Source organism: Ascaphus truei, chromosome 3 (assembly GCF_040206685.1).
Source record: "Ascaphus truei isolate aAscTru1 chromosome 3, aAscTru1.hap1, whole genome shotgun sequence".
Classification (NCBI taxonomy): Eukaryota; Metazoa; Chordata; class Amphibia; order Anura; family Ascaphidae; genus Ascaphus; species Ascaphus truei.
In genome coordinates this window covers 5,635,184-5,649,991 of record NC_134485.1, presented here as the reverse complement: position 1 = coordinate 5,649,991, position 14,808 = coordinate 5,635,184, and the positions used below count along the sequence as shown (strand labels likewise).

The window sequence follows — 14,808 nt, the reverse complement described above, 5'->3', positions numbered from 1 at the left end:
GGAGAAGTACAAGGTTGCAAGTGCTGGTATAGCCCATAGATATGCCCTGTCCATCTTCAAACACCACGTCAGTTATGAGGAGTACTGCGGGTGGACCCACAACGTGAACTACAAAGGGAATCGAATAAAAAAGGCTCTGCCAGAAAATTTAAGGAGAATAATTGTGGAGGTATTTCAAAATTACCGATCATTTAATGAGTATCGTGAGAGACTCAATAGATACATATACTGTAGAATAAATACATACTGTATAGAATAAAAGTTTATAATTTTTTATTTTGGGGTTTCTTATACAGTACAGTATGTAAAAAAGTATTGAATATGAAAACAGTATTTAAGGTTTTCTATAAAGCTCACAGTTATACTATCCTAATCAATAAAAATTGCACTGTCACTAAATTGTTGCCTCCAGTACTTGGGTTTTTACATCAAATTCATCAATGCGCAAGCAACGTTTCAAAAAAGCGATATTATCCATCGAAATCCCTCCATTTGCCGTTCTCCGCTTGATGACAAAGTTTATTTTCTGAGGAAAAATAAAATATTACTGGTACTGTATATTACAGTATATGTTTCCGTTATTGCTGTTCTGTTGTTCAAAATTTATAACATAATGTTTTTAACTCCAAAAAAATAAAAAAAGTTGAATATTTTTAAAATTGTTTCATTGTTGCATTATGCAACCTTTTATACAAATTTCAGTGTCTCAAAAACATACAGTAAGTATTGTATAATATTTCACATACTGGTTGGTTAAAATTAATCAGTGCCCTCAAGAAGCCCACAATAATTTTCTCGGGAGGGGGGGGGGGTCGTCTCTTGTTCACATACACGCATGCGACTAAATGTGATGACACGGATATGCGTTTCAACAAGGTTCCAATGAGGCATTCAGTACACGCATGCACCTAGCTGTCCACCAATTGTTCAGTATCTACTGTAGAAGCTGCTCAGCCAATCATAGTGCTGGACTACATTTTCTAGAATTGTGAATAAAATAATAGAACTAAATAACCATAAGCAAAGCGATTGATTACAGGAGAACCGACCCATCTGCAGTAACTAATCGCTTATCTGTGTGCATAATGTATTGATATTTAAAAAAAGGAATAAAATATGGCAGCTTGAACTGCAGGTTTTTACCTTCATTATAGACTTTGCCAACGGTTGGCGCCGAGCCACTGCCAGTGCTTTATTCTTGATTATACACGTAGTTGACAGGTGACAGCGGGCCTGCTACACTTGTAGTTGAGAGCTGATGAAGCTGGAAATTTTTTTGGTTCATGCAAGCTTGCTGGTATCTGTACGTGAAATCTTGCTCAGGCCGCAGGTATCCTGGCGGGGATAGATAGCAAGGGTTGCCTGCCACCAGGTTTCCACTGACGGTCGGACCGTTATTGTAAGCCAGTGCTGGCGCCGGCACAGGCGATGTTCCATTGCTGGCCTTGGACTGACGAATCTTAGTTGGTTTTATCATGACTTTTGCCTTTTGAAGTCTCCATGATCAAAGATATTGGAAAAATCTGGCACCAGACACCAATACCCTCCTCGTACTTCGTTTGCAGGAGCAATACGAAAAAAACACGGATCGCTGCCTAACTTTTTCCTTATTGCACGCTTCCACACATGAGCATCTGGTGAAAATTTGTAAAAGTCATAATTTTAGACAAAATATTGATACATTTGACCAACTGTGGCAATCTTATAATCTGCAGCATTAATTGCGGACCATATTAAATAAGCGTACGTTATGTCAGGCTTTTTTCCAAACGTACTGCGGTGTACTCATTGTACTCATTGCAGGAGACATACATTACAGAAATGTATAAAAGACACAGCGCCTTGAGTTTTTATTATGAAACGCCTAAATTGATACAGTAACTTCTTCAGTACCAAGGTCAATTCACAATGGACCACTGTGGTTTTTTCTAAACACCTGCAAGTCGATACATTACTGTAGCACATTAGGATTCATTACAATTCATGAATATCTACCACCTGGAGGATGCGCAAATAATTTCCCCCAATTAAATCCGAACCATTATAATTAAACAAATCAACCGCGGATGAGCCGCGGGTGCTGGGCGGCGTGAATGCGTCATGAATGCGGGGATGCCCAATTTATTGTGCGTGGAATTCAGAAGATGCACCCGCTACGCCCCCGAGAAGTTTTAAAACAAAGGCTGGCGCAGCAGTATGTATGGACAGCTTTTTATTCCAGCAGCATACAGTAGTTATCTAGTTACAGTTTTTTTTCTAGCAGCCTATTTTTATAGTGACAAAATATTTTTACAGCAGCATAGTTATATAGGGACAGATTTTTATTCCAACATAATAGTTATATTGGACAGCCTTTTATTCCAGCAGCATAGTTATATAGGGACAGCCTTTTATTCCAGCAGCATAGTTATATAGGGGCAGCCTTTTATTCCAGCAGCATAGTTATATAGGACAGCCTTTTATTCCAGCAGCATAGTTATATAGGGACAGCCTTTTATTCCAGCAGCATAGTTATATAGGGGCAGCCTTTTATTCCAGCAGCATAGTTATATAGGGACAGATTTTTATTCCAACATCATAGTTATATAGGACAGCCTTTTATTCCAGCAGCATAGTTATATAGAACAGCCTTTTATTCCAGCAGCATAGTTATATAGGACAGCCTTATATTCCAGCAGCATAGTTATATAGAACAGCCTTTTATTCCAGCAGCATAGTTATATAGGACAGCCTTATATTCCAGCAGCATAGTTATATAGAACAGCCTTTTATTCCAGCAGCATAGTTATATAGGACAGCCTTATATTCCAGCAGCATAGTTATATAGAACAGCCTTTTATTCCAGCAGCATAGTTATATAGGGGCTGCCTTATATTCCAGCAGCATAGTTATATAGAACAGCCTTTTATTCCAGCAGCATAGTTATATAGGGACAGCCTTTTATTCCAACATAATAGTTATATAGAACAGCCTTTTATTCCAGCAGCATAGTTATATAGGACAGCCTTTTATTCCAGCAGCATAGTTATATAGAACAGCCTTTTATTCCAGCAGCATAGTTATATAGGGACAGCCTTTTATTCCAGCAGCATAGTTATATAGGACAGCCTTTTATTCCAGCAGCATAGTTATATAGGGACAGCCTTTTATTCCAGCAGCATAGTTATTAAGGATAGCTTTTTATTCCAGCAGCATAGTTATATAGGGACAGCCTTTTATTCCAGCTGCATAGTTATATAGGGGCAGCCTTTTATTCCAGCAGCATAGTTATTTAGGTAAAGCTTTTTATTCTAGCAGCATAGTTATATCGGGGAATCTTTTTGATCACACTTTCTCTCCAGTGTTTAATGTCATGTTAAATGTATATTTGTTTGTAATGAGTCTAAAGTAAACTATTTTACTCCAAAAAGTTTAAATGTACAAACTTACATATGTTGTTAATCACAAACACTATTTCAAATGTTATATTAAAGAATACACAGAACTAAAATAATAATACTTTAATAACAATACAGGGGTATAAACAGAAGAGACACCCGTTCTGTCGCCGTAGAAGGTAGTCTGGGTGCACTAGAGTAATATGAGTACTATAAAGAAGAGGCGCCTCTCCCACAGACAAGGAGAGTATAGAAAAATCAAGAACATTTTTTTACACGGCTTTAACATTTTCTTGCTCCAATTATTTTTAGATTTTTGTTAGACTTAAAATGAATTTAATCATTTCACTTACACTACACATCACCCTAGGGGTTATTCATATGATTCTCTACTACACTGTCCATGATAGTGTCTCATGTGTATTTCTGAGTCATAATACTGGCATGTCACTTGTACTAGTTAGATCTGAGAGTTATTAGATATGTTATGCTCTCCTTGTCTTTGGGGAGAGGCACTTCTTCCTTATGTTAATAATAATACAACCTGTCTCTATTCCCCACAGCTATTATCCACGTCTGTATCGTCACTATTTGGGCTTTCTTTTTGCAATAAATGAGATCAACCAAAGGAAGGATCTTTTACCCAACATTACTCTGGGTTATGTCGTGTATGACTCAGAGAACAATGAACGTGAAGCCTTACAGAAAACTATTTTATTATTATCAGGAGGAGGGGACATGATTCCAAATTATGTCTGTCACAGGAGAGGTGTCCTGGCTGCGTATATTGGGGACCTGAATTCTGCCACAACCTATACAATGTCCCTAATTACAAAACTGTATCACTACCCCCAGGTACTGTACTGTAATGTCTGCTGATAGACTTGTAATAAACCACAGCGATTATATTAATAACACAAATACCACCACTAATAATAATAATAATAATAATAATAATAATAATAATAATAATAATAATAATAATAATATCCTACTTAAAGAAAAGAGATAATAAATTAACTTTCAATCATCTTTGATTTGTCATGTAATTAATGACACTGGTTAGATACAGTAACGAGCTTTGAGATTCATTGCTTAACGCTCAGGCTTCTGCTCCATCAAGACAAGTACAACTTGTCCAATATGCCATTTCTTCAATAGAAATTTTAAATATTCTCTTTCCTTGGAACAAAAACAAAGAGGAGGAAAATTGAAAAATGCATTATTTATTCCATTTATCACATACATACAGTATCCTCACTTACATAGCAGTAAGATAAAATCAGTTCTGCTTTAGTCTATGATCCCCATCACTGGCGAGCCTTCACATCCTGACTGGTCAGTTTAGCTCTCCCCCCTACATCCTCAACGTGTTTCACTTCAGTCAGGAGAGAGATGTTGGACCCATGTTGATCATTTCCATACCATATTACCCAATGCTGATATTATGTGTTAAAGAAGGCAAAGAAGGGTGGGAAGCCGTGTTTGGCCCTCATGTAGTAACATAATAAAGGAGCGGGAGGGTGTAGGGGGTATGATACCTTTTATTGGACCAACAAGTAGTTGATATGATACAAGCTTTGAACCTCTCAGGGTTCTTCATCGGGTACGGCAGAAATACAGAAACAGAAATATTATATACAGAGCTGTAAGAGGGATATCTGTTTGCAACGAATGTTAAGAGGAAGTGGGATAATAAGATAAGGCAGAAGCAGAAGCATAGTGTGAAAAGTAACAGTGGGGACATTAAAGGCTTCTCTCTATTGAAATGCAATATCAGCTTAGACAATAAGGGGGGGAGTGGAATGGGACACTCAGTGTATGTGCAAAATATATCTATATTAAAAATGTTATATATATATACTATGAAAGGAACAGTGGTGAAGTTGTAGATGGGAGGTACATAAAACCTGCATTTGCAAATTATACCTATCCCCACTAAGGGTTAAAGGCAAGGGCAGGTTCTGAAAAGAAAGCAGGTGCAGATCACCTGGCCTTAATTAACAGAGTGTAAGAAAGGGCAAGCTGGATGATTTCTCCCCTCTCTCCTCATTCCAGCTAAGAGAGCAGGATGCTACAGACAGGACTGGCCTGCAACAGGTTTGATTTATGATATTTGTTTTATTATTTGGCAAGTGGGAAAGCCACCCAAAGATAGCTAGGGAATTGCTGTCTAGTTAATGCTCTGATAGAGCTAGTATTTATTTTGATTCTTTTTTGTTTGCCTTTATTTTGTCTGCTGGAGTGACAAGGAAAATAAAGCCTTTAAACCAGAGCTGGATGGTCCTGGGACAGTGCTTTACCCTAAAAGATAGTGAGTTTTAAGGTTCCGAGACAAGAACCCTTGGACAAAAAGGGTACTGTGTCACATTAGGTGGAGAATTATTTATTTTATTTAATATTTATAAAATATTTTACCAGGAAGTAATACATTGAGAGTTACCTCTCGTTTTCAAGTATGTCCTGGGCACAGAGTAAAACAAATAATACATGGTTACAAGTACAGTTACATAAATGAATAGGGTATACATTATATACAAGACATTGCGTGCACAGTTAAAGAAAATATATATTATGGGCGTATGAAACAGTTACAGACCAGATTAAAATGTGAGACAGCCTTAGATTTGAAAGAACTTAAACTGGTGGTGGATGTGAGAGTCTCTGGTAGGTTGTTCCAGTTTTGGGGTGCACGGTAGGAGAAGGAGGAACGTCCGGATACTTTGTTGAGCCTTGGGACCATGAACAGTCTTTTGGAGTCTGATCTCAGGTGATAAGTGCTGCAAGTGGTAGGGGTGAGGAGTTTGTTCAGGTAGCTGGGTAGCTTGCCCATGAAGAATTTAAAGGCAAGACAGGAAAGGTGAACTTTGCGCCTAGACTCTAGTGATGACCAATCTAGTTTGAGCATTTAGCAGTGATGTGTGTTGTAGTTGCATTGGAGAACAAAATGACAAATTGAATTGTAGAGGGTGTCAAGTTTGCTAAGGTGGGTTTGAGGTGCCGGGCCATATACTATGTCTCCATAGTCAATAATTGGCATTAGCATCTGCTGTGTGTTACGCTTTCTGACCAGGAGACTTAGGGAGGATTTGTTCCTCTAAAGTACCCCTAGTTTGGCATAGGTCTTGGTTGTCAGGGTATCAATGTGCATCCCGAATGTTAAGTGGGAGTCAAACCATAAGTGGGAAAGCCACCCAAAGATAGCTAGGGAATTGCTGTCTAGTTAATGCTCTGATAGAGCTAGGATTTATTTTGATTCTTTTTGTTTGCCTTTATTTTGTCTGCTGGAGTGACAAGGAAAATAAAGCCTTTAAACCAGAGCTGGATGGTCCTGTGACTGTGCTTTACCCTAAAAGATAGTGAGTTTTAAGGTTCCGAGACAAGAACCCTTGGACAAAAAGGGTACTTTGTAACATTTGTCACTTCAAACTCACTATGGAGGAAATTGTCAAGGCATTGCTCCAGAATATATCTACACAACTAGAAATTAGTGAAAATAAAGGTGAACAATAGCGCTCATGCAAACAATGAATTACAATGAATTACAAAAAACCTGTGATATAGAGTCCAAGGTAGTCCTGGAGCTTCCCAAAGAAGTGAATCTGGAATCTCCTACCCAGATTTGGTAATGTAGGGGAAAGACCCCTCCTGTGGTGTTGAGGAAAGGTTTAATTGTGATTGTAGACAAAGTTTTTTTCTTGATGGATTCCTCAAGAGAAAAAGAGAAAACAAGCAAACACACTGCAATAGTGCATTACCCAGGGACAACTAGGATGTATAAAGAGAGCAATTTTAATTCAACAATAAAATACAGTATAACATATAAAATAAAAATCAATTGATTACACTAAAAATACAAATATTTATACTAAAAAGAATTATACTAAAAAGAACTATCTGTGCCTTGGCATAAAAACCAGATGTCTTGAAACTTGCTCCGTTTGGTGTAAAATTGGAAACCTACTCACCAAAAGTGACTAGGACATAAGCGTTATTGAAATGGTCATATCAGCATATGGGACCGCTTGCTGCGAGGTGAAATTGCGTCAATCCACGGAAGAGGATCTCCTTCTCTGCTCGGGTGTCTGCTTGCTGCACACTGCTTGCTGCTTTCTCCCAGAGTTCAGACGATCAACTCCTCCTGTGACGTCACCGCTTGTTCTCCACAGCTACGGTGTCTCAGTAATGCCAAAAGACCTCCTACATGTTTCAAATCTCCTATTAGTGGGTTTCTTCCTCAGGGATAGTTACAGCATGTGTCCATACTCATATATATACACCCTTTCCTTAATTCATGTTAATAATTGACTAGATGACTCCTAATTGAGTGGAGAGTCTCACGAATTAAAATTGGAATGGTAGTCCATCAGAGAGATAATTCATTAAAATGCAATATACTGCTGCGGCAGACTTTATTCTAACAAATCACCGGTTTGTCCCTGGCTGGTTCCAGGAATGCGACGCTGTTCACCTAGAGCATGCCGCATTCCTTTTGCGTTCCCAGCCACGGGTCATGCCCGGCTGACGCGCGGTTGATGTGTTAATTGATAATGGTTCAGGATTTAATAGGCTGCAATGCTTCGCGTGTCCGCCAGATGGCATAAATTCATGAATTGTAATGCAGTATAAATATATATATATATACTGTATAACAACAACCCCTATAACACCTAACATACAGTACTGTATACATACAGTACTGTATATGCACATCAATGATACTATGGGCCGGCGGGGGCGAGATGTGTTTACAGCAGAGAGAGATCCACTGCTCTCTCTGCGCAAACATCGGCACATTAAAAATTATTAAAATTTATTTTTATTCATAGTGTACATGTGCCGGGTGTCTCCAGAGCTGAACCGCATTGGTTTCAGGTCGGGCGACCCCCTGCTTCCCGAGATACAGACCCCTTTATGAGGTGCCGGTAACCCTCTGCATTTAAAGGTCCCGATCACATGACCGTGGCCTGTAAACCAAGCAGAGGGATACCGGCACCCCCTAGAGGGGCCTGTATCTCGGGGGGCAGGGGGTCCCCGGACCTAAAACCAACGCGGTTCAGCTCCGCAGACCCTCTGCACATCTACAGTATGAATAAAACACATATATAAATAAACACTCGTTCCTTACCTTTGCGGCTATGTGCTAAGGTAACGAAGCAGCATTTCTGTATTTTTAATAATATTGTACAGTGAGCAGGGGGTTCCCTGAGCCAGAAATCAAAACTCAGGGGACCCCCTGCTCCTTCACAATATCTTTAAAAATACAGAAATGCTGCTTCATTACCATAGCTGATAGCCGCTAAGTCAATGAAGGGGTTAACCCACCGTGCCCGCTTTATTGTGGGTAGCGGGGGTTGGTGAAGGGGGTATTTGGCCCTTGGTGTGAGTTTAGGACTTGCGGGGGGGTTGCGGGTGCACTTAACCCCTTCACGACCGTAGCAGTTAATATTCTATGGTCATGGAGGGGTTAACCCCTCCCGCTACCCCCCCGCAAGCCCTAAACAACCACCATTGGGGCTAATACCCCCTTCAACCACTCCCGCTACCCACAATAAAAAAACTCACACACAGCAGCCGCCCAAAAAATAAATAAATAAATCTAAATAAATACATAAATATAAATAAATACATTTAAAATACATTTTTATTCATAGTGTAGATGTGCAGGGGGTCTCCAGAGCTGAACCGCGTTGGTTTCTGGTCGGGGGATCCCCTGCTTCCCGAGATACAGCCCCCTTTATGAGGTGCCGGTATCCCTCTGCATTAAAAGGTCCCGATCACGTGACCGCGACCTGTAAACCAAGCAGAGGGATACCGGCACCCCCTAAAGGGGCCTGTATCTCGGGGAGCAGGGGGTCCCTGGACCTAAAACCACAGTGGTTCAGCTCCGGAGACCCTCTGCACATCTACAGTATAAATAAAACACACACATCAATAAAGAATCGTTCCTTACCTTTGCGGCTATGTGCTATGGTAACGAAGCAGCATTTCTGTATTTTTAATAATATTGTACAGTGAGCAGGGTGTTCCCTGAGCCAGAAATCAAAACTCAGGGGACCCCCTGCTCCTGCACAATATTATTAAAAATACAGAAATGCTGCTTCATTACCATAGCTGATAGCCGCTAAGGCAATGAAGGGTTAAGGCAGAATAGCATGTTTATTGGGGACATTTGCCCCCAATAAACATTGCAATAAACAACATACAGTACACCCCCTGTGTATTTAAAATACATAAACAATAAATACATTACATACATATTTTTAATGTGTGTGTTAAACCTCCCTGCCTTGACTGTAATCTATGTAAAAAACCCTCCTCCTATTGTGTGTGTTAAACCTCCCTGCCTTGACTGTAATCTATGTAAAAACCACTCCCCCTATATTGTCTGTTAAACTTCCCTGCCTTGACTAATATGTGTAAGACCCCCTCCCCCTATTGTGTCTGTTTAATCTCCCTGGCCTGTGTTTCTGTGAATGCAGTGTATGTAAATGTGGGGAGGGGGAGGGGGATGCAGTGTAAATATAATGCAGCGCCTCACTGCCAATGGCCCACCCCGTGAGGCCTAACCACACCCACACCCACTCACTACCCACAACCCACCTGCCCATTGCTACTCCGCTGCTGCAAAACAGAGACAAAAATGAAAACATCCAAAGTCATGTCCCCTAACCCCTTAATCACCATAGCGGTTATTAAATGCTACAGTCATTAAGGGGTTAACCCACCCTCACCCACCACCCGGGACGCCTACATACCCTCCCACACTAACCCCTCACCCCGTAAGGCCTAACCACCCTCACCCACTACCCACAAGGGAGGCCTACCCACACACCGTTGGGGAACCCCCCCCCAGTACCCACAATAAAAACAATACACAGGCCCACAATAAACATCATTATATTTATTAAATACATTACCCACCCCCTGTGCCCCCCATAAATACAAGATTTATCCTTTTACAAACAGGGTTCATAACGCAGCCCCACGTGAGTCCCCGGTGGGCTGGCGGGGCACCTGGACAGACCTACAGGGTACCAGCAGCCCTTTTTAAACAGGTTCTGGAGGCCTGCTGGTGGGTTCAGCCAGCACCATGGCCCTCAGGTGGTCTCCTTGGGTCACCGTGGGCCACAATTGTGTCCCCACGGTAGGCCTGCGGATGTCTGGGAGCCCCAGGTCAGACCCACAGGTGTCTGCGGGGCCTTGGGTGGTTCCCACGGGGGTCTGGGGAACTCACGAGGGCTCACTATGGGTCTGCGGTGCCCCAACAGAAGTGGGACCACACATCATCATCCCCGCACCTATGGGTCGGCGGTGCCCCCACAGAAGTGGGACCACACAGCTTCATCCCCACAGACTACGGGTCGGCGGTGCCCCCACAGATGTGAGGCCACCGCTTCATCCCCGCATGTGTCACCCGTGGAACCACCAGCCTGATACCCGTGGGATACCCGAGGCGATCAACAGGTGGTCTCCAGAGGTCCCACGCAGAACCACGGAACAAACCCTGAATGTAAAAAAAATAAACCTGGCCTATACATTCAATACATACACCCCCCCCCAACACCTACAGTACAATAATGTGCAAAATAACTATTATCCAGATATGGATAATAGATTCATTGCCCATTATTAAAAACATTAACTAGCATATTCAAATAAATAAAGTACTACTGACCTCATCAATAAGAAGTCTCCGTCGCCAGCAACATCATTGTCTTGCCCGCAAAATACATAGCAAATACAAAGCCAATACATTGCAATTACATTCAGATATCAATTAACCCCTTAAACACACACATGATGAACCAATATACAAATAAATGTAGAAGGGTTATCAAAACCATACTGTACTACAAATAACACTTCTCCATACAGACACACTACATTACAATGAATTTCCTTTAATAATCCTAACTGATCTTACAATCTAAATCATCAAATGGCAATGAAACACCTCACATTCCAATCAATACATTGCATTTACATTGTATAAATGATGCATAAAATCTATGCACCATATACATTCTGCAAATGAATGTTAACAATATCATTGCAAGCAAAATACAAATACCTCCAAACAAGTAAACTATTTTAACCAATCAAGTAAACAAAAATCAATTAGCAATCATTATTTACATCCCTAAACAATTGGCAGTCCATCCCGAACAATGAAACAATTAACTAATTCACGCCTGGAGCAGAACAATTTAGCATGTGAGAAAATATAAGTACCAACCAGAATACAAACTTTAAAACCAAGGCTAACCCTGAACACCATACTATATCAACAATTACATCTATCTAATTTTAAAATACTTTAAACACACAATAAAGCACAGCAGCATAGACAAATTAATTTAAAACACATCAAATTAAGCTTTTAAAACAACATCATTTCTTACCCTGTATGTATATATCTCTCTAGACATATATACATACATACATACAGTGGCAAGAAATGATATACCACAAAAAAAAAATACACATGTTAAGAAAGCTTTTAAAAAAATTAACAAGTTAAATAAAATACATTTCTTTAGTTCACTTACCATTACTTGGCCCCACCGACTCCCGTTGCGCAGCTTACTCATGAACCAATCAACCAGGCACAGGAACCCATAAAATAATAAACCATAAAAAAATAAACATTAAACTAAAAATCCAAATCAATCCACGGGTCTTCTATTTGTAATCCATCTTCATCTGTATTCTTCTTTCTTCTATCTTCTTCCGGGGGGGGTCTTCTTCCCGCCTGGGTTATGGGCTTCTCACATCAATTGATATGCGGTTAACCGAGTTCCCACGTCAATTGACCAAGTTCCCACGGCAATTTCCGGCCGCCTTTCAAGTTACGCTACTAACCGGGACGGGATACATTGGATCCGAGAACCACTTGAGACTGAAAACCGCAACCCTTTGATTCAATTGACCTTGCGGTTGCAATTTCCAGCTTCAGTAAGGAATAGCTATATTCCTCAACGGAACAGAGAGACCGCGCCACGCTTCTCCAATTAACTTGCGGTTTTGCTCGCGCAGCTGCATCTTGTGTCCCAAAACCAGTAATGCAGGTATACAATGCAATACATTGTGCCTATGCAATCCTGCAAAATGGGGACATTAAGGTACAGAGGGGGAAATAGTACATGTGTAGTGTATATAAAATTAACGCCTTCATCCCCAAAGCATACTGACTTTATTAATGAGCTGATTACCCCCATTTCCGTTACCTGGGCGTAGGGCATCTCAAGCGTGAACCAGATAAGGATGAGGCTATAGTGCAGTGGCCAGTCCCCAGGACTAAGAAACAGGTTATGCCTTTTCCATGCACCGCTGGGTACTATAGGAAGTTTGTCCCACCGTACAGCCCCGTGGCTAAACCCTTGACAGATCTGACTCAGAAGTGACTCCCAGTTCTGGCATTTTTGAAGGCGCTTACAATCAAGTCAGTGATTATATCACACCTGTGCTGATTATCCGACACCCTATATCAGTTCTGTGTTGCTCCTGACGGATCACTCTTTGCAAAGAGCTTTGGCGTGAAACGCGTTAGAGGATCCGTCAGGACTCTACCGTGATGCTTTTTTATCAATACATTTTTCAACTGGTCATATTGTCTAGCACTTGATCTTCCACACTCTGGATTTCCACGCAAGTGACATTCACACTATGTTACACAATTAAACTTGAAAATGCACTTACTGGAATGAAGTCAAACAAAATAAAATGTTCCCAAAACGGAAAGTTGTAAAACAAAGTCTGTAGGAAAAATTTCCCAGGAGCTGGAGTTGCTCACAAAAAAAGCCTGAAACAGTCCTCGGTCAGCAGCGAAATTTGCCACTGCTGTTTACTCCACCGGATCTGCTTCTTTTGTTCTGTCTCCATAGTATTGGTTCTTGGAATCTCAGCTCTTACGAAGTTTGTGATGAAACTTTAAAATCTTGAAGATTAGATGAAATCTTAGTTGAATCTTGTTACCTTGGATGAATCTGATCCCGGCCGGCTGCACAGGTTTTTATAGGGTGTGGCTCAGTGAGTAAAAGACACTGACTGGCACTGAGAGTTTGAAGCAGGGGAGCTTGGTTCAATTCCCGGTGTCGGCTCCTTGTGACCTTGGGCAACCCATATCCTGGAATAGTAAGAAACACACATGCAGTTTTTTTCACAAAAACAGTGTTTCTGCCATGATTGGGTTGCAGAGCTGACAATTCAGAATTCCCCAATATGGCTCAGGGGCACCCAGACGGGCATAATACCTTTATTATTGTTCAATATGTATAGAAAGTGGGTGCTCCAAAGATGGTGACATTTTCACGCGATAACCTCCATCATTAAAATGTAGGGCTCCTACAATAGACTATAGTACAGAGTGGGTATATAGTGATGTGTGATCTGTGAGTGACCAGTAAAAATGCACAATAACTTCTCCTGAAGGAAACAATCAATAATGCTGGATATCACCTTGATGTAACCTCATTGGAGGAAATCTATGTGGCGATGGGAGGGTTAATCAGGCCTAAATAAAGGTATTATACCCGGCTGATTAACCCCAACTCGCATTTGGAAGGAAGGGGTTTAAAGTATTTGCACAGATGTATTTGCCCTGTCCAAGCATTCTTAACCCCAGTTTGCAGGCTATTCCCTGCTGCTGTAATAGAAATACATGTAAACTGTGCTATCTGATTTTCAGGCAAAGGATGGCGTGGTGAGCGGCAAAGCCAGCGCTGAGTATGGGAGGTCTTCTGTATAGTACGGGTATCCATTTCAAGCTCTCGACTCCGTAACCGCAAGTCAAGTTGTATAAGTAACTTGCAGTTAGACTTGAGGTGCTTTACTGATACAATGTATCCGTACCTTGTTAGCTCGCAGAACTTGAAAGGCAGTAAGTCAATGCCCGTGAGAAGTAGGTCATTTGATGTGGGAACTGGGTGAACTTGAGTTCCCGCAAGAAAACATTTCAATGAAGCGGGCTAACTCGCGAACGGAGGCACCCAGACACACCTGATTTTTGGTGTGCAAGTGTAAATAAATAAACACTCACATACATACTGTATAAAAATTACAGTTGTGGTACACCCAGAACATGATGTTCTAATAAAGTGTGTAATTCTGTAAATTTACAATGTACAGGCAGGAAAGGTTTTCTGTAAGCCCAGGAAGAGATACTTTAGCATGTAAATATGCTAAGGGTGCATGAGCTGAGGGTAATTTTCTTCCTGCATTTCAAAGAGGTCCCACTAAGTGGGAGCCTCTAAGTCTAGGGAATATGCAGGGATGAAAAGCCTGAGAGATCCAAGGTGTGAAAATGGCCGGGATGGTTCGGAGTGCTAGATGAGCCATTCACACCTTGGAGCCAAACCCCAGACCCAGGGTCACCAGGAAAGGGGTGTATTCCAGGTATGCTAAATCGCATGGGTGTCAAGTGAGCACA

At 41.1% G+C, this 14,808-nt stretch overlaps 1 protein-coding gene across 1 annotated transcript in view; it reads left to right on the top strand.

The window, feature by feature from the left end:
• Nucleotides 1-14,808, top strand: part of LOC142491260 (vomeronasal type-2 receptor 1-like) — a 70,443-nt gene that overhangs the window by 45,141 nt on the left and 10,494 nt on the right. The window contains exon 3 of the mRNA XM_075593551.1: nt 3,941-4,232. Within this exon, the coding sequence (XP_075449666.1) occupies nt 3,941-4,232 (292 nt within the window). The remainder of the gene's footprint in view (nt 1-3,940; nt 4,233-14,808) is intronic.